The sequence below is a fragment of the Electrophorus electricus genome, chromosome 18 (assembly GCF_041902795.1).
Source record: "Electrophorus electricus isolate QZ-2024a chromosome 18, ASM4190279v1, whole genome shotgun sequence".
Taxonomy (NCBI): domain Eukaryota; kingdom Metazoa; phylum Chordata; class Actinopteri; order Gymnotiformes; family Gymnotidae; genus Electrophorus; species Electrophorus electricus.
This window is the reverse complement of record NC_137514.1, coordinates 2252964-2274201: the sequence shown is the minus strand read 5'-3', so window position 1 is coordinate 2274201 and position 21238 is coordinate 2252964. Positions and strand designations below refer to the sequence as shown.

General features: G+C 38.6%; 2 protein-coding genes and 1 long non-coding RNA gene across 4 annotated transcripts; 2 read left to right on the top strand and 1 right to left on the bottom strand.

Moving 5' to 3' along the window:
- Positions 1–133: 133 nt before the first annotated feature.
- Positions 134–2295, bottom strand: LOC145652068 (uncharacterized). Its single transcript, XR_014118263.1, has 3 exons — positions 1951–2295; positions 598–693; positions 134–302 (listed from the first exon to the last, which is right to left on the bottom strand). It is a non-coding gene; the product is annotated as an uncharacterized LOC145652068 (long non-coding RNA).
- Positions 2296–3494: 1199 nt separating this feature from the next.
- Positions 3495–11756, top strand: LOC113582851 (E3 ubiquitin-protein ligase TRIM35-like). The gene is made up of 6 exons (XM_081701417.1): positions 3495–4042; positions 6887–6982; positions 9538–9768; positions 9849–9871; positions 10218–10336; positions 10435–11756. Coding segments are annotated over exons 1-6 (864 nt in total). The 5' UTR covers positions 3495–3649; the 3' UTR covers positions 10437–11756.
- Positions 11757–12454: 698 nt separating this feature from the next.
- On the top strand, positions 12455–20941 carry LOC118242761 (E3 ubiquitin-protein ligase TRIM35-like). Of its 2 annotated transcripts, XM_035535175.2 has the most exons (6): positions 12643–13229; positions 16074–16169; positions 18721–18951; positions 19032–19054; positions 19401–19519; positions 19618–20941. In XM_035535175.2, coding segments are annotated over exons 1-6 (864 nt in total). In that variant the 5' UTR covers positions 12643–12836; the 3' UTR covers positions 19620–20941. The 2 variants fall into 2 exon arrangements, 1 of the variants encoding a protein (XP_035391068.1); XR_014118258.1 differs by lacking the exon at positions 19032–19054 and having other exon boundaries at positions 12455–13229.
- Positions 20942–21238: the final 297 nt, after the last annotated feature.

The window sequence follows — 21238 nt, the reverse complement described above, 5'->3', positions numbered from 1 at the left end:
GAGAAGGAATTGTAGATTAGAATTTCATTCTGAAACCGTTTAAAAGAACACAATAAAACACAATAACAGCCTACCTGTAAAAACATGACATCTTCAGCCTCCATTTTGGCTTCTATTTCCTGTATCAGCTGGACCAGTACATTACACTCTTCTTCAGCCTGTGCAATCTTCTCCTTCATCCTCTGGCCCTTCTCCTTCTCTTCCTCTCTCAGTGCAGTTATCCTGATCTCCTCCTCATGTCTGAGGAACTGAAGCCTCTCAAATTCCTCCTTTATCTCCTCCTCTGTCTGCTAGAGCTGAGACTGGAGGAGACGATCACAATGTTGTAAAGCTGTGTGGAATTTGTGATCAGCTAATGCTGAGAAAACAGGTAAAGGATGTTTTATGTGATCAGCAGTTTTTAGTCTCTTGCCATGGGACCTCACAAAGCTATGCATTATATGCAATATATGCTTTTCCTGCTCTAACACACTTTATCAGGCAATGATGACACATTAGTCAGGTGTGTAGAGCAGAGAGACCAACATATATAGACCAAGTGCAAATAGCAGCAGATATCAATGCAGATAATGACAGACTGCTTTCTGTGTGACCCACTTGGATGTGCTTGACAATCTTCTCGCAGGTGGTTTTAAAATTCTTGAATGTATCCAGTAACTTATCTGCATGCTTCTGGGAAGTGCTCAGCTCCTCCTAAAACAGAGGGAGAAGTCTGGTCAACACTGGAGAGGACTAAAGTATGAAGTGTCCAAAGGAGAACAGAGCTAGAGTCAGAGATACTTAACTCTATCACCTACATCAGCACACACTATACCTCTCTCCTCCTGACTTTAGTCACAGTGGGGTGTAATCCTCAATAGTCAGCCACACAATGTCATGAAATAACTGTAGCTTGGCCAGAAATGTTATTAATTTGCTAGTATTTGTAACTATAACACCCTCTTATGAATAATACAGGAGTTTGCGATCATAATATAGGGCTAAGGTATATGCTCAATTGTATATTTTATTCTTAGTTTTTATTAGGTTGTCTAACGCTGAGCATTTATAAAGTGTAATTTAATACAGTAGTGTTTTCCTGGGTTGTCCTCTTTCTATGATTTCACCTTAATCATGAATAGACAACAACTCCGCTAAACAGGAACTTCTCCTACTGCCAATCAATTGTTGTTTGATTAGAACAGTTTTGATTTAATGATGTTTGATGGTTTTCTCTTTATGAAATCAAATATCATATTTTATCATTCATCACCAAGGGGGATTATTGCATGAGGGTGAAAATAAATATTATTTGATGGAAAAAAAAAAAAAAAGATTTTTAAAAAGCATTTGAACTGAAAACTGTAGTGCTATATTTTATTATTTTAAAAGTTTTGATCAAATTTTGGTGTCTTGCCTCATTTATATTTTAAGCCATTTTTGTTACTGCTCTCATGTAACATTAGTGGTTTATATCACTTGCCCTATTTATCGTTTAACTAGTCATTTTGCGGATAAATGCCAATCCGAAAGTTATACCCCCTAAGCTTAATGAATGGTTCGACGTTCCTCTGCTGCTGTCTGCTCAGGAGGATTGAATGTAGTTCACTAACCTAATTAGCTGTCATAACGTGCCGGCGCAATAAATCTCATATTAGTGTTGTAGCTGTCAACTCATCAGCCCTTGAATAACTTCTATAAAGACAAATAACGTAAGAAATATTAACGCAGAAAGCACTTGCAAGTGACGGAATACAATTGATGAAAACAAACTGGGTGTTTAAATTAAAATGTTAGTTTGGCTTGTGCTATGTTCAAAACTACTGCAGCCAGCCACTCCAGTGCATCAAACATACTTTGGCTCAGTTGTCAATCGCTGTCATGCTGTCCACATACAGCCAATGGGCAGGGACACAAATGAAGCTAACCGCACCTCTGGCTAGAAAAATGAAACAGCCGGTTTGTTCTTACTTTGCAATCCTTGGCAGCTTTGATGATGGAGCAGGAGTCGTGATTTTGATGGCTTCAGGTCCTTGGTGTTTCCTGTGCTGTGTCGGAACACTACCATGTAGGATGAACCATAGCACAATGGGCACAATGGGCACAATGGGCCCAGAGCACAATAACACCTACTCAAAGCACTTGGTGGATACCTGCACTTTTGCACATTATTATTTGCACCTTATTAATAATCATGTTTGTTGGTTACATGAAAAATGAGATGCTATGTTACTTCTGATGTTAGGTATATAATAAATGCATATAAAATTGTTACAATAAAAGGCAAAATAACCTGAATCATATAAAAATTGAATTGGTGCATCATATTGTGTATATCATTACATGTTATAGCAAATGTATTGCAGATTGTCTTTCGTATGTTACAGTTTCACCTTTGCTTGTGATGTCAATAAACCTGTGGAAAAGGGCTAATCGTCCTTGGAGTTCTGATGTCAGGAGAGCATCTATCTGCCTGCCAAGTTGCATACAGCACATATACAGAGCACAGAACACATGAATGTGCATCTTATGCTGAAACAGCACTTCTCAGTATACAAAGAATAGGTGTGGGTCTCTCATTGCTGAACTGGAATAGAGATATGTCCATTTCAGTGTTACACAGAGGATGTGCAGTAGAGACATGTCCAAGCCATGTTACACACAGGACATGCATGCCAGAGACTGGGTGTTTGTTGCAAATGAAGGCGTTTGAGAAGCTTCCCAAGTTCATATGCATGTATGGCGATTTCTCCAAAATATTTATTAATAATATGTATCAATAGCCTGGAATAATCCACCAGACTAAGTTGCATAGAAGTGACAGCACTTACAGAGTCCTTTCACAGAATAACAGTATCAGAATGTGATGATAGCAAAAGTGGCCAGTAGGTGTCACCATTGACATGAGTGTCAGATTGTTTCAAAACCTTGAAACAATTTGTCACAACTGCTTTGAACATTTCAGTGTTTCAGAAAGCCTCTTTGTCCACCACTAGTATCCACAGAAGCAGAGGATGAAGATCCTGATTACTGGGAGGATAAAGGGGAGATTTCCCTATAAAGAGCTGAACCATTATGAAAGGAGTGGGAGACTTCCACTGAAAGAGCAGAACCAGGGAGGAGACGGGGGGCAGAGATTTCCCTTTACAGAGCTGAACCAGGGGGCTCAATCGCTCTTTCGGCAGGGGCTGTGTCTCCTGGAAGCTCTATATATTTTTGTTTTCTTAAGCCTCTTTCTCTCTTGTCGATTGTTAGTTGTAGGCTGAGAGCCTTATTAATGTGTACAGCATTTTATGTTGTTAAGTAGCGTTATCTCTCCTCTGGCGATTTCTTAAAGACACATAAATTATTTCTAAGTGTCAGTACACTTAAAGTGCAGTTACACAACTTTTTATAAACCACGTACTGCATAAAATACTGTTAAGCAACTCTTTTTTCACTACTGAAATTTGTCTCTAGCACTGATGATTCCCGCCCTGTTTTGCATACTCCCGCTTTCTTTGCTGACTCACAGCTTCACTCCCTCAGGAAACATTTGAGGGCAGGTTCAGATTCCTGTGCACAACGAGGAAAGTTACGTAAACTTTAATTTCTGTCGAATCTTATGCTGTGAATTCACTGCAGACGCAACACACACAATCTCGTTCTGTCTACACCAAGAACAGTGGCTATGGCATTATCTTACGTTTCACTGGAAGAAAACCTCAGATGTTCTATTTGTTTGGAAATCTTTAAGGATCCTGTGGTTCTTACCTGTAGTCACAGTTTTTGTAGGATCTGTATAGAGAGAACGTGGAACCAGAAGGAGATAAAGGAATGCCCAATGTGCAGGAAAAAAATTAAGCATTCACTTATAAACAATCTAGTCCTTAAGGAAACTTGTGAAACATTCGCGCAGAAGAAACGCAGAATGGAAGCTCAAGGAGTGATATGTCTGCTCCATACCGACAAACACCATCTGTTCTGTGTGGATGATCAACAGCTGGTGTGTTTGCAGTGTGTGGACGAGGACCATCAAAATCACAACTTCTGCTCCATCAGCAAAGCAGCGGAAAGACAAAGGGTAAAACCAGTTTACCTTTTTCATGTGTTTTTCTGGTGTTTTTATAGTCATTTTTAAGTTAGGTTTTTGATCTTGTAGTTAGCTAGCTGATTCTCTCATATCCGGATACATGCAAGGAGAAGTTACTTATTCATACGTCAGGAAAACATAATTAATTGCAAACATACACATTTCAATTCCTATCGACTAAAGACAATATCATCTAGTCATCTGAAAAAGTATACCCTCTGACCTCTATGGTTTTATGTATCAGGACATAATTTAAAAATATGTGGTGCTTAGCACGTCTTATAATAAGGTAAATCTTCAAGTTATTGCCGCTCAATGTGGTTTTACAAGCTACTGGTTCACGGGTTTTACTTTATTGTTTCTCCATTTTGGCTTTGTTTTGTTAATAAATAGACACGGTGGAATCTGTTGTGTTGTTGTTCACCTGGGGTTGTTAATCGAATTCCCTATGACTTTATCAGTCTTGTTAACGGTGAGCGGTAAGGAGGCGGACGCATATGCGGACAAGAGCAAATCCAGAGTCATAGTCGTTAGAATAGTCCAGGGTCAATTTACCAACATGTAGAGTCTGGGAATACATAATAACAAACAAACAAAAGCACACGAAGACAAACGGGGATGCAGGCTATAGCAAAGAGGCTATGAATAGCACAGAGGCTAGAATAAACAAACGACTAGGAAACACGAAGGGATGGATTAACAAACAGGCTTCGATTCACAAACAGCGGCTAGACTTACAACGACCAGCCAAAACCCAGGGAGCAAGACAGGGTATAAATACATAAACTAACACTAGTTAAACAAGACAAATGGTGCAAAAGATGAGGAGCGTAGAAAACGAAACCATGGAACGGAACCACAACAAGTAAGTAAATTGAAATAAAGACGAGCAGCGTTAGCTGCTGGATAGATGGCCTCAACATTTGACTGTACAGTACTTTGGTGTACAGAGACAGAGGATTTCATGGTCCACTAAATGACTGCAAAGTGCCCAGGTCTTGTGGCTGCAAAACAAATCATCACCCGTCCACCACAGTGTTTGATATTTGGTTTGAGGTGCTTGTACTGATATGCTGTAAATTGTGGCCAAACATCTCCATTCTGTCTTGTATGTCTAAAGAACATTGTTCCAGAAGTCTTGTGGTTTGTTCAGGTGCAACGTTGCAAACTTAAGCCATTTTGCCATGTTCTTGTTAGAAAGAAAAGGCTTTCTGCTATCAACCCTTACAAATAAGCCATGCTTGTTCAGTCTTCTTCTATTTGTACTGCCATGAACTTGAATGTTCAACAGGCTGAGGCCAGTACAGTCTGATATGTAGCTGTTAGGTTTTTTGCAGGGTCTGAACGTGAGGTGAATTTGCTGGGACATCCACTCCTGGGAAGATTGACAACTGTCTTGAATGTTTTCTACTTGTGAATAATCTTTCTTACTGTAGAATGATGGACTTCAGATTGTTTGAGAATTGAGTTATACCCCTTCCCAGACTGATGAGCAGCAATAATTTCCTCTTTAAGGTCGTTGCACATGTCTTTTCTCCTTGGCATTGTGTTAACATACACCTCCAGACCAGTAAACTTTAAAAAATTCTGCTTTAATAGAGGTGCTTACACTTGATGATCATTCAATCAAGGGTATTTGATTAGCAATACTTGGCTGCTACACAAATAATTGCACAATGTAATATGTCATGTGTTGTTCTTCTGAGGTTGTATTTACCTAATTTTAAGACCTGTGAAGGACCAGATGATGTTTTATTATGTCCTGATACATAAAATCATAGAATTCAGAGAGCGTAAATTGTTTTTGCACGTCTGTATAATTACATCAGCATGGAGTGAGTTGCGTCAGAATGCCAAAGCTAAGGTGAGTGATGCAATCCAAATGCATTTTCCTTACAATAATCCACGGTAAAGTAGCCAGATGAAGAAGAAAAAAAACTCACAATACATAAAGCACAACATAGCAAGAATAGAGAGCCACAGAAACTAGGAGGCAATTACAACAATGTAACAAGACAGAAGTGCAAACGGTAGAAAGACAAGCTAGAAGACAAGACACAGTTGCAAACGATGAAGGGCAAGTTCATATGAAACTCGACAGGGCAGAGACAAAACAAAGCCAATGGTGTATAGAGCTACGGAAACTGCACTACCAAAGATGAGGAAACCGTGACAATACTACTAACATATACATGCATATATTAGTCTTGGTTGACATAAAGTTAGTTATTCTAAACACAAATATGTAGTCCAGGCCAATGTTGAACAGACTACTCAAAATAGACATGTAAATATTTAGATGGCTCCAGTGACTTTCAGCATGAGATTTTGCAACAAATAATGGCACATTCTGCAATACTAGAAAGGCGTTAAAAGCTGTAAGTGCTGAAGTGTGGGGGTGTTTGTTTTGGAGAGTTATAAAAGAGCTCTGAGCACAACACTTTTGAATAACTGCATCCTACTGCAACAATAGTGCACAGCATGGACAATATAGGGTGATCTGTTTACTTAACACTAGTTCATATTATTTCACAAAGTCATATATCATAGTTATTACAGCTACCTATGTGTCTCCACCATTTAGAAGCATGGAACATTGTGCCTGGTAATATATACATTGCTAATGTCATAGCTGTCGGGTTAGGCTATTGCTGCTTGGTTAGGCTCTGGATGCCATGACCCTGTAATGGATTAAGCAGTTTGGAAGATGAATCTGTGAATGAATCATGTACATGTGGCATATTGAGCTGTTGATAAGTATTAGTTGAAAATAACTGATTAATAGTTAAATGTGTGTTGATCAGTGATACTGGTGTTTTTTTGTTTTTGTTTCAGACTGAACTTGAAAGACCATTGCAGGCACTTCAAATGAAATTGGAAACCCTGGATTCCAAAAAATCCACCTTTTTGGACATGCTTGTAAAATTCCAGGTACTTCTATAGTAGTAGTTTTTGCTTTTTTGGGGGTTGGTGGTGTTCTGCCACAAGCAAGATAAATACCTGCTCCCCTCAATTAAACAACATGGCAGCAATTCACAGTCATAGTACAGCTAATCCATAGTGGTTATTTTAATTTCTTTGGACCAATCAGAAGTAAATAGGTTTTCAGTGTATTTTATGCCTGTTGTATGTGATCACATGGGTAGAAACATTCTAGGAGCACCTGCAAAATGAGTCAATGAGAGAGAACATTATTTTCATCACAATATTCAACAACATGTCTCATTCACATTAGTAAACACTTAACACCATCATAATGTATATAAACAATGAACACAGCTATTGTCATTACTTACAAGCTAGTATGTTAATACGGGGAGTTTGATGCAGTAATGTATTACTGCGAAACTTGCAAGAGCTCCGGTAACAGATCAGGAAAATCTAAAAACATCAACAAGGTTAGTGAAACTACACAACCAAAGTTAGCCTTGAATGTTTATTTTGAATTTTCAGCAAATTTCATGCATACTGCTGCCATTTTTTACCATCAGTGACACATAGACAAACATGAACTTTACATTGGATTCCTAACATATAATGCTATGATGTTTTGCATGTAAGAGCTTCCACACTGAGAGCATTGTTTACTTGGCTTATACTAGCTAGTTAGCTTACACCTGCATCTTAGCTAGCTACCCTTAACGTTGGACTAATACATAATGTAACTAGCTACATATATACTTAGGGTTAATAGCTAGCTACATTGGCTACATAATTTGGGGGGGGGGGGGGGGGGGATTAATTAACTATCTGTCTGATAGAAAAATAGCAACCATAGCATCGCTTTCCTGGCTCCATATACATATACGGCATTTAGCAGACACTCATCCAGAGCGACTTACAAAGGTGCTTTGTCATTTACTCATAGAATATAACATAGTACAGTACAGTAGGTTAGAGTGCAACATACCAATGAACTAGAATACTGTAGAATACAGGGATCAATGCTGATACCTAGAAGTACAAAATACATAAGGTCTATCTTAAACAATGATAAGTGCAATAAACAATAAGTGCTAGAGTTTGTTAAACAACATAAACAATACCTTACAATAAGTATTAATTTAATCAGTCAATATGGGAGCAGAGTCAGTTGTCCTTTAAATATTTTGCAAATAGAACAAGTTTGAAGACTGAAACGGACTCTGCTGTCTGGACAACAAGTGGGAGTTCATTCCACCATCTTGGAGCCAGGACAGAAAATATTCTCAATGCTTGTCGTCCATGAGACCTGAAGCAAGGTCTTTCAAGCCGAGCTGTACTTGAGGTTCGAAGTACTCGAGGTACAGATCGGGCTTTGACCATTGACCTCATGAATGAAGGGGCTGGTCCATTTTTGGCTTTGTAGGCAAGCATCAAGATTTTAAATCTGATACATGCAGCTACTGGGAGCCAATGAAGGGAGCGGAGCAGTGGAGTAACGTGTGAACTTCAGAAGATTGAAGACCAGGCATGCTGCTGCATTCTGGACAAGTTGTAGAGGTTTGATGGCTCTTAGAGGAAGACCAGCAAGTAACAAGTTGCAGTAGTCTAGTTTTGCGATCACAAGAGACTGCACAAGCACCTGGGTAGCTTCTTGAGAGAAAAGGGCCGAATCCTTCGTATGTTACAAAGGAGGAATCTGCAAGACCAGGTTAGATTAGAAACATGAGTTGAAAATGACAACTGGTTGTCCAAAGTTATGCCCAGGATATGGGCAGCTTCGGATGGTGCGATCATGGAGTTCTCGAAGGAAACTGTGAGGTCATGGTAAGGGTTGGGAGTACCTGGGATGAACAGAAGCTTGGTTTTACTGGGGTTGAGCTTCAAGTGGTGGGCTGTCATCATGGATGTCAGGGGCTCCACTAGTTGTTGGTACTGTAGAAAAGCCACACTGATCACTCTGACTTTATCCAACCTCCCTTTTTTGATTGTAGCCTTTTCTGTTTCTTGTTTCTTTTATTTATTTGTTTAACAGTGCAAGATTTTGTAGGTATTGGTGGGACTTCTTGTGCGACTAGCTTGTGCAACCATTATAAATCCCAATAAATTACTAAAATAGTAAAATCAGTCTTAAAGAAAAAGTGTCGTCTGTCCGGCCCAGTCTTCTGATAGCTTCCAGCCACAGCAGTCGCGTATTTCTCTGAAAAGAATGCCATCCAGATGGAAGTCAAAACAGTTTCAATAACGGTCCACACCACACCTGGATAATTGTACTGTGACTAACACCAGATCATTTTATATTACTGCCAATAAAGGTTAGTGACAATGCTAAATTCTGTTTGCCATAGTGGCATGCATTTAGCTGACACTTTTATCCAAATCAACTATGATACCTTGAGCAGTAAGGGCATTGCTCAGGGTTCCAACAGTGGCAACGGTGAGGCTGGAACAAGCAACTTTCCAATTACACACCAAGTACCTTAACCACTGAGCTACCACTGCATGTGTCTTTGAAATGTCACCTTTGTTTACAAAGTCAACTATACAATTGCACACACCACCAGTCTCAAGTCCGGCAGACAGAGGAGCAGATAAAAGTGGAGTTTGAGGAGCTTCACCAGTTCCTCAAGGAGGAGGAGGCGACCAGGATAGCTGCTCTGAGGGAGGAAGAGGAAGAGAAGAGCCAGAGGATGAAGGCAAAGATTTCAGAAATGAATAAGTTGTTAACATCTGTTTTGGAACAAATTAACAAAATCAAGGATGACATGAACAATGAGGACAGTTTATTCTTACATGTAAGTCCAGTTCCTAAGGTCTGATGTTGTGTTTATAAAAAGGGAATAACCACTCACAATGTTTTTGTTTGTTTTCTCAGAAATTTAGATCTACAGAAGAAAGGTAAAACGTATTTATTTATTTATTGTGACGTGTGCATACATACCTTCATTCACTGAACTTCCAGTAGTGAAAAGAAAATGGAAAAACACAGATCTTTGTTAATTTAGAGTTTGTGGTTTAATTTCAGGTAATTATTTAATAAACACACAACTTTTAGACAGCCAGGTTTGTTTGTTAAAACATCACTTAATTTTTATTGTGTGAGTACATATAATTGTGAGTGTACATAAATTTGGGATCATACAAATTAAATCCCTAACCAGAACCTTTGTAAGATTGTATTAAGTGGTTCTAATGTTATATAAGTAAAATATATGTTTGCTTATCTGTGTTTATATCTCTTCAGAGCTAAGTACACTGTGCCAGATCCTGAGGTGGGTCCTGGAGTTCTGATTGATGTGTCCAAACACTTGGGGAATCTGAGATACACGGTGTGGGAGAAGATGAAGGACATCTGTCCTTACTGTGAGTGGATGAACACAATACGACAATATTTCATCAAATACCAACATCAGAACAACATTTGTGCTGACATTTTATACCAAACGTTATCACCCCCAAAGAGCCTGTACTTCTGGACCCAGCTACCCTAAGGGCCAAACTTCAATTGTCTCCAGATTTGAATAGCATTACATTTGGACAGGAACAAACTCCTAAAGTCTCACCAACCAAGTGTGTCGAAGTGCCATTCATCCTGGGATCTGAACGTTTCACCTCAGGATCGCATACCTGGGAGATGCAGGTTGGACCCTCAGAACAGTGGGCTGTTGGAGTCATTAAAGAATCTGATAAAACAAAACCAAATCCTTTCTACATTATTAATATATATGCTTAAAGGTAAATGTTCATGGAATCCAGGGGCTGCCAAGATTAATAAAGTCTGTGTTTCTGGAAAGTGAGAAAAGACAGGTGACATTCACTGATCCTGATTCAAACACAACATTAAAAACACACACATATGCAATCCCTGAGAAAATGTACCCATGTTTTTTTAGCTTCAGCAAATTTCCATTGCCTATTCTACCAGCCAAGGTTTCAGTTTCCATTTAAGAACAATGAGTATTCAACTCATTGCTGAACCCTCTACCACATCCAGAGTGCCTTCATACAAGTCTGCATTATCTACTGTTCTTTTCTTTATGTTTATTCTTTTCTCATCTACTACATGCATACTCCCTGACCACAAACATGTACGCAGAATAATTAAGCCAGTGTCAGTATGAATTCCAGGAAAAAATAAATGAGTTAACTTTTATATTTAGAATTACGATATTTCAAACATTGACATGGTTCTTTTAATTAATGGCATGTGTATTAATTTATGTGTAACTAATATTAATCACCATAATACTAAGGTGTCTCATGATTCACATTTATTTTACATGTAATTGTTTTGTTCTAATTACTGTACATTTATTTTCTGCATAATTGTTTTGGTTTATAGTGCATCATTTCATATATTGATCTGGTTTTTTTTTAATCCTTTTTTTTTTTTTTTATCTGACTTGACATGCATAGTTGGTGTCCAAGAGAACTGTCAAATTCAACCAATAAACTTAATCTCATTGAACAACACCTTTGTTAACCTAGTAATGTATTTAATTAGATTACAGTTTAATGTGAGGTGTAGCATTTTATTATATACATTTGTCCAGGAAAGATGTGTGCGTGTGCATTTTTCAAAGGATAATGCTGTGTATGAATATTATGCACAAATGTTACACACTTGTGTGTGTGTGTGTGTGTGTGTGTGTGTGTGTGCGTGTGCATGCACATGCAAGAGATGGTGACGAGTCAGCGACATGAACTTTATTTGCACTTCTAACATATTTGGAAAGACTCACAACTTGATTAATTGTTTGAATAAAACCTCTGTCTGATCTCATTCAAGTGTCTTACCTGCCAGTTCCAAGACAGTCATGCACATTAATTTTATTTTAATTAGTTAAATTTAGCATGGGTACACAACAAGCCTTTTGCAGACCAGCGTAAATTGAACATTAGGTTTTAGGTACTGTTTGGTGACTTTGTGATTGAAAATGTACATTAGCAGCTTCATAAATAAATGACACTATTAACTGTACATAAGCCTCCCCTTCACCTAAGGCAAGGAAGGTGCGCTAGTAGTCCCACACTGCTTCAGGTCCTTGGTGTTTCCTGTGCTGTGTTTGGGACGCTACCATGTTGAATGGCCCATAACTCGGTTCTGTGGTACTACCATGTTTGACATTACACTGCAAAATAACTCATCATCATGATTTCATGATTTTCAAAATGTATTCCGGTAGTTCATCTGGTAAAGCAGACAGAGCAATGTGTATCTCCCAAATGCTGTAAATGTGAAAAAGGTGTTAGCATATATGTAGACATCTACAGTTATCATATACAAAGCCTAATTCATTTCCAACAGGCACAGAGCACAATGAAATCTGATCAAAGCACTCGATAGATACCTGAACTGTTGTTGAACTGACACAGGATGTGCAGCAGAGACTTGTCCAGGCCATATTACCCACAGGACATGCATGTCAGCAACTGTGTTTGTTGCAAATAACAGTTTGAGAAGCTTCACGAGTTCTTAAACAAGTATGCTGTACGGCAATTTCTCCAAAATATTTATTGATCATACGTATTGATAGGCTGGCATAATCCAGTATGTGGCCTGTTTCAAATCGACACAGTTGCTTTGAACATTTCAGTGTTTCACAAAGCCTCGCTTTGTAGTGACGTCTGTAGTGACTTCACTACTGAAACGTGACTCTGACGATTCCCGCCCTGTTTTGCATACTGCCTCTTTCTTTGCTGACTCACATCTTCACTCCCTCAGAAAGAATTGGAGGGCAGGTTCAGATTCTGTGCACGAGGAAAGTTACGTTACCTTTCATTTCTGTGGAATCTTATGCTGTGAATTCACTGCAGACGCAACACACACAATCTCGTTCTGTCTACACCAAGAACAGTGGCTATGGCATTATCTCACGTTTCACTGGAAGAAAATCTCAGGTGTTCTATTTGTTTGGAAATCTTTAAGGATCCTGTAGTTCTTACCTGTAGTCACAGTTTTTGTAGGATCTGTATAGAGAGAACGTGGAACCAGAAGGAGATAAAGGAATGCCCAATGTGCAGGAAAAAAATTAAGCATTCACTTATAAACAATCTAGTCCTTAAGGAAACCTGTGAATCATTCGCGCATAAGAAACGCAGAATGGAAGCTCAAGGAGTGATATGTCTGCTCCATACCGACAAACAGCATCTGTTCTGTGTGGATGATCAACAGCTGGTGTGTTTACAGTGTGTGGACCAGGACCATCAAAATCACAACTTCTGCTCCATCAGCAAAGCAGCGGAAAGACAAAGGGTAAAACCAGTTTACCTTTTTCATGTGTTTTTCTGGTGTTTTTATAGTCATTTTTAAGTTAGGTTTTTGATCTTGTAGTTAGCTAGCTGATTCTCTCATATCCGGATACATGCAAGGAGAAGTTACTTATTCATACGTCAGGAAAACATAATTAATTGCAAACATACACATTTCAATTCCTATCGACTAAAGACAATATCATCTAGTCATCTGAAAAAGTATACCCTCTGACCTCTATGGTTTTATGTATCAGGACATAATTTAAAAATATGTGGTGCTTAGCACGTCTTATAATAAGGTAAATCTTCAAGTTATTGCCGCTCAATGTGGTTTTACAAGCTACTGGTTCACGGGTTTTACTTTATTGTTTCTCCATTTTGGCTTTGTTTTGTTAATAAATAGACACGGTGGAATCTGTTGTGTTGTTGTTCACCTGGGGTTGTTAATCGAATTCCCTATGACTTTATCAGTCTTGTTAACGGTGAGCGGTAAGGAGGCGGACGCATATGCGGACAAGAGCAAATCCAGAGTCATAGTCGTTAGAATAGTCCAGGGTCAATTTACCAACATGTAGAGTCTGGGAATACATAATAACAAACAAACAAAAGCACACGAAGACAAACGGGGATGCAGGCTATAGCAAAGAGGCTATGAATAGCACAGAGGCTAGAATAAACAAACGACTAGGAAACACGAAGGGATGGATTAACAAACAGGCTTCGATTCACAAACAGCGGCTAGACTTACAACGACCAGCCAAAACCCAGGGAGCAAGACAGGGTATAAATACATAAACTAACACTAGTTAAACAAGACAAATGGTGCAAAAGATGAGGAGCGTAGAAAACGAAACCATGGAACGGAACCACAACAAGTAAGTAAATTGAAATAAAGACGAGCAGCGTTAGCTGCTGGATAGATGGCCTCAACATTTGACTGTACAGTACTTTGGTGTACAGAGACAGAGGATTTCATGGTCCACTAAATGACTGCAAAGTGCCCAGGTCTTGTGGCTGCAAAACAAATCATCACCCGTCCACCACAGTGTTTGATATTTGGTTTGAGGTGCTTGTACTGATATGCTGTAAATTGTGGCCAAACATCTCCATTCTGTCTTGTATGTCTAAAGAACATTGTTCCAGAAGTCTTGTGGTTTGTTCAGGTGCAACGTTGCAAACTTAAGCCATTTTGCCATGTTCTTGTTAGAAAGAAAAGGCTTTCTGCTATCAACCCTTACAAATAAGCCATGCTTGTTCAGTCTTCTTCTATTTGTACTGCCATGAACTTGAATGTTCAACAGGCTGAGGCCAGTACAGTCTGATATGTAGCTGTTAGGTTTTTTGCAGGGTCTGAACGTGAGGTGAATTTGCTGGGACATCCACTCCTGGGAAGATTGACAACTGTCTTGAATGTTTTCTACTTGTGAATAATCTTTCTTACTGTAGAATGATGGACTTCAGATTGTTTGAGAATTGAGTTATACCCCTTCCCAGACTGATGAGCAGCAATAATTTCCTCTTTAAGGTCGTTGCACATGTCTTTTCTCCTTGGCATTGTGTTAACATACACCTCCAGACCAGTAAACTTTAAAAAATTCTGCTTTAATAGAGGTGCTTACACTTGATGATCATTCAATCAAGGGTATTTGATTAGCAATACTTGGCTGCTACACAAATAATTGCACAATGTAATATGTCATGTGTTGTTCTTCTGAGGTTGTATTTACCTAATTTTAAGACCTGTGAAGGACCAGATGATGTTTTATTATGTCCTGATACATAAAATCATAGAATTCAGAGAGCGTAAATTGTTTTTGCACGTCTGTATAATTACATCAGCATGGAGTGAGTTGCGTCAGAATGCCAAAGCTAAGGTGAGTGATGCAATCCAAATGCATTTTCCTTACAATAATCCACGGTAAAGTAGCCAGATGAAGAAGAAAAAAAACTCACAATACATAAAGCACAACATAGCAAGAATAGAGAGCCACAGAAACTAGGAGGCAATTACAACAATGTAACAAGACAGAAGTGCAAACGGTAGAAAGACAAGCTAGAAGACAAGACACAGTTGCAAACGATGAAGGGCAAGTTCATATGAAACTCGACAGGGCAGAGACAAAACAAAGCCAATGGTGTATAGAGCTACGGAAACTGCACTACCAAAGATGAGGAAACCGTGACAATACTACTAACATATACATGCATATATTAGTCTTGGTTGACATAAAGTTAGTTATTCTAAACACAAATATGTAGTCCAGGCCAATGTTGAACAGACTACTCAAAATAGACATGTAAATATTTAGATGGCTCCAGTGACTTTCAGCATGAGATTTTGCAACAAATAATGGCACATTCTGCAATACTAGAAAGGCGTTAAAAGCTGTAAGTGCTGAAGTGTGGGGGTGTTTGTTTTGGAGAGTTATAAAAGAGCTCTGAGCACAACACTTTTGAATAACTGCATCCTACTGCAACAATAGTGCACAGCATGGACAATATAGGGTGATCTGTTTACTTAACACTAGTTCATATTATTTCACAAAGTCATATATCATAGTTATTACAGCTACCTATGTGTCTCCACCATTTAGAAGCATGGAACATTGTGCCTGGTAATATATACATTGCTAATGTCATAGCTGTCGGGTTAGGCTATTGCTGCTTGGTTAGGCTCTGGATGCCATGACCCTGTAATGGATTAAGCAGTTTGGAAGATGAATCTGTGAATGAATCATGTACATGTGGCATATTGAGCTGTTGATAAGTATTAGTTGAAAATAACTGATTAATAGTTAAATGTGTGTTGATCAGTGATACTGGTGTTTTTTTGTTTTTGTTTCAGACTGAACTTGAAAGACCATTGCAGGCACTTCAAATGAAATTGGAAACCCTGGATTCCAAAAAATCCACCTTTTTGGACATGCTTGTAAAATTCCAGGTACTTCTATAGTAGTAGTTTTTGCTTTTTTGGGGGTTGGTGGTGTTCTGCCACAAGCAAGATAAATACCTGCTCCCCTCAATTAAACAACATGGCAGCAATTCACAGTCATAGTACAGCTAATCCATAGTGGTTATTTTAATTTCTTTGGACCAATCAGAAGTAAATAGGTTTTCAGTGTATTTTATGCCTGTTGTATGTGATCACATGGGTAGAAACATTCTAGGAGCACCTGCAAAATGAGTCAATGAGAGAGAACATTATTTTCATCACAATATTCAACAACATGTCTCATTCACATTAGTAAACACTTAACACCATCATAATGTATATAAACAATGAACACAGCTATTGTCATTACTTACAAGCTAGTATGTTAATACGGGGAGTTTGATGCAGTAATGTATTACTGCGAAACTTGCAAGAGCTCCGGTAACAGATCAGGAAAATCTAAAAACATCAACAAGGTTAGTGAAACTACACAACCAAAGTTAGCCTTGAATGTTTATTTTGAATTTTCAGCAAATTTCATGCATACTGCTGCCATTTTTTACCATCAGTGACACATAGACAAACATGAACTTTACATTGGATTCCTAACATATAATGCTATGATGTTTTGCATGTAAGAGCTTCCACACTGAGAGCATTGTTTACTTGGCTTATACTAGCTAGTTAGCTTACACCTGCATCTTAGCTAGCTACCCTTAACGTTGGACTAATACATAATGTAACTAGCTACATATATACTTAGGGTTAATAGCTAGCTACATTGGCTACATAATTTGGGGGGGGGGGGGGGATTAATTAACTATCTGTCTGATAGAAAAATAGCAACCATAGCATCGCTTTCCTGGCTCCATATACATATACGGCATTTAGCAGACACTCATCCAGAGCGACTTACAAAGGTGCTTTGTCATTTACTCATAGAATATAACATAGTACAGTACAGTAGGTTAGAGTGCAACATACCAATGAACTAGAATACTGTAGAATACAGGGATCAATGCTGATACCTAGAAGTACAAAATACATAAGGTCTATCTTAAACAATGATAAGTGCAATAAACAATAAGTGCTAGAGTTTGTTAAACAACATAAACAATACCTTACAATAAGTATTAATTTAATCAGTCAATATGGGAGCAGAGTCAGTTGTCCTTTAAATATTTTGCAAATAGAACAAGTTTGAAGACTGAAACGGACTCTGCTGTCTGGACAACAAGTGGGAGTTCATTCCACCATCTTGGAGCCAGGACAGAAAATATTCTCAAAACTTGTCGTCCATGAGACCTGAAGCAAGGTCTTTCAAGCCGAGCTGTACTTGAGGTTCGAAGTACTCGAGGTACAGATCGGGCTTTGACCATTGACCTCATGAATGAAGGGGCTGGTCCATTTTTGGCTTTGTAGGCAAGCATCAAGATTTTAAATCTGATACATGCAGCTACTGGGAGCCAATGAAGGGAGCGGAGCAGTGGAGTAACGTGTGAACTTCAGAAGATTGAAGACCAGGCATGCTGCTGCATTCTGGACAAGTTGTAGAGGTTTGATGGCTCTTAGAGGAAGACCAGCAAGTAACAAGTTGCAGTAGTCTAGTTTTGCGATCACAAGAGACTGCACAAGCACCTGGGTAGCTTCTTGAGAGAAAAGGGCCGAATCCTTCGTATGTTACAAAGGAGGAATCTGCAAGACCAGGTTAGATTAGAAACATGAGTTGAAAATGACAACTGGTTGTCCAAAGTTATGCCCAGGATATGGGCAGCTTCGGATGGTGCGATCATGGAGTTCTCGAAGGAAACTGTGAGGTCATGGTAAGGGTTGGGAGTACCTGGGATGAACAGAAGCTTGGTTTTACTGGGGTTGAGCTTCAAGTGGTGGGCTGTCATCATGGATGTCAGGGGCTCCACTAGTTGTTGGTACTGTAGAAAAGCCACACTGATCACTCTGACTTTATCCAACCTCCCTTTTTTGATTGTAGCCTTTTCTGTTTCTTGTTTCTTTTATTTATTTGTTTAACAGTGCAAGATTTTGTAGGTATTGGTGGGACTTCTTGTGCGACTAGCTTGTGCAACCATTATAAATCCCAATAAATTACTAAAATAGTAAAATCAGTCTTAAAGAAAAAGTGTCGTCTGTCCGGCCCAGTCTTCTGATAGCTTCCAGCCACAGCAGTCGCGTATTTCTCTGAAAAGAATGCCATCCAGATGGAAGTCAAAACAGTTTCAATAACGGTCCACACCACACCTGGATAATTGTACTGTGACTAACACCAGATCATTTTATATTACTGCCAATAAAGGTTAGTGACAATGCTAAATTCTGTTTGCCATAGTGGCATGCATTTAGCTGACACTTTTATCCAAATCAACTATGATACCTTGAGCAGTAAGGGCATTGCTCAGGGTTCCAACAGTGGCAACGGTGAGGCTGGAACAAGCAACTTTCCAATTACACACCAAGTACCTTAACCACTGAGCTACCACTGCATGTGTCTTTGAAATGTCACCTTTGTTTACAAAGTCAACTATACAATTGCACACACCACCAGTCTCAAGTCCGGCAGACAGAGGAGCAGATAAAAGTGGAGTTTGAGGAGCTTCACCAGTTCCTCAAGGAGGAGGAGGCGACCAGGATAGCTGCTCTGAGGGAGGAAGAGGAAGAGAAGAGCCAGAGGATGAAGGCAAAGATTTCAGAAATGAATAAGTTGTTAACATCTGTTTTGGAACAAATTAACAAAATCAAGGATGACATGAACAATGAGGACAGTTTATTCTTACATGTAAGTCCAGTTCCTAAGGTCTGATGTTGTGTTTATAAAAAGGGAATAACCACTCACAATGTTTTTGTTTGTTTTCTCAGAAATTTAGATCTACAGAAGAAAGGTAAAACGTATTTATTTATTTATTGTGACGTGTGCATACATACCTTCATTCACTGAACTTCCAGTAGTGAAAAGAAAATGGAAAAACACAGATCTTTGTTAATTTAGAGTTTGTGGTTTAATTTCAGGTAATTATTTAATAAACACACAACTTTTAGACAGCCAGGTTTGTTTGTTAAAACATCACTTAATTTTTATTGTGTGAGTACATATAATTGTGAGTGTACATAAATTTGGGATCATACAAATTAAATCCCTAACCAGAACCTTTGTAAGATTGTATTAAGTGGTTCTAATGTTATATAAGTAAAATATATGTTTGCTTATCTGTGTTTATATCTCTTCAGAGCTAAGTACACTGTGCCAGATCCTGAGGTGGGTCCTGGAGTTCTGATTGATGTGTCCAAACACTTGGGGAATCTGAGATACACGGTGTGGGAGAAGATGAAGGACATCTGTCCTTACTGTGAGTGGATGAACACAATACGACAATATTTCATCAAATACCAACATCAGAACAACATTTGTGCTGACATTTTATACCAAACGTTATCACCCCCAAAGAGCCTGTACTTCTGGACCCAGCTACCCTAAGGGCCAAACTTCAATTGTCTCCAGATTTGAATAGCATTACATTTGGACAGGAACAAACTCCTAAAGTCTCACCAACCAAGTGTGTCGAAGTGCCATTCATCCTGGGATCTGAACGTTTCACCTCAGGATCGCATACCTGGGAGATGCAGGTTGGACCCTCAGAACAGTGGGCTGTTGGAGTCATTAAAGAATCTGATAAAACAAAACCAAATCCTTTCTACATTATTAATATATATGCTTAAAGGTAAATGTTCATGGAATCCAGGGGCTGCCAAGATTAATAAAGTCTGTGTTTCTGGAAAGTGAGAAAAGACAGGTGACATTCACTGATCCTGATTCAAACACAACATTAAAAACACACACATATGCAATCCCTGAGAAAATGTACCCATGTTTTTTTAGCTTCAGCAAATTTCCATTGCCTATTCTACCAGCCAAGGTTTCAGTTTCCATTTAAGAACAATGAGTATTCAACTCATTGCTGAACCCTCTACCACATCCAGAGTGCCTTCATACAAGTCTGCATTATCTACTGTTCTTTTCTTTATGTTTATTCTTTTCTCATCTACTACATGCATACTCCCTGACCACAAACATGTACGCAGAATAATTAAGCCAGTGTCAGTATGAATTCCAGGAAAAAATAAATGAGTTAACTTTTATATTTAGAATTACGATATTTCAAACATTGACATGGTTCTTTTAATTAATGGCATGTGTATTAATTTATGTGTAACTAATATTAATCACCATAATACTAAGGTGTCTCATGATTCACATTTATTTTACATGTAATTGTTTTGTTCTAATTACTGTACATTTATTTTCTGCATAATTGTTTTGGTTTATAGTGCATCATTTCATATATTGATCTGGTTTTTTTTTAATCCTTTTTTTTTTTTTTTATCTGACTTGACATGCATAGTTGGTGTCCAAGAGAACTGTCAAATTCAACCAATAAACTTAATCTCATTGAACAACACCTTTGTTAACCTAGTAATGTATTTAATTAGATTACAGTTTAATGTGAGGTGTAGCATTTTATTATATACATTTGTCCAGGAAAGATGTGTGCGTGTGCATTTTTCAAAGGATAATGCTGTGTATGAATATTATGCACAAATGTTACACACTTGTGTGTGTGTGTGTGTGTGTGTGTGTGTGTGTGTGCGTGTGCATGCACATGCAAGAGATGGTGACGAGTCAGCGACATGAACTTTATTTGCACTTCTAACATATTTGGAAAGACTCACAACTTGATTAATTGTTTGAATAAAACCTCTGTCTGATCTCATTCAAGTGTCTTACCTGCCAGTTCCAAGACAGTCATGCACATTAATTTTATTTTAATTAGTTAAATTTAGCATGGGTACACAACAAGCCTTTTGCAGACCAGCGTAAATTGAACATTAGGTTTTAGGTACTGTTTGGTGACTTTGTGATTGAAAATGTACATTAGCAGCTTCATAAATAAATGACACTATTAACTGTACATAAGCCTCCCCTTCACCTAAGGCAAGGAAGGTGCGCTAGTAGTCCCACACTGCTTCAGGTCCTTGGTGTTTCCTGTGCTGTGTTTGGGACGCTACCA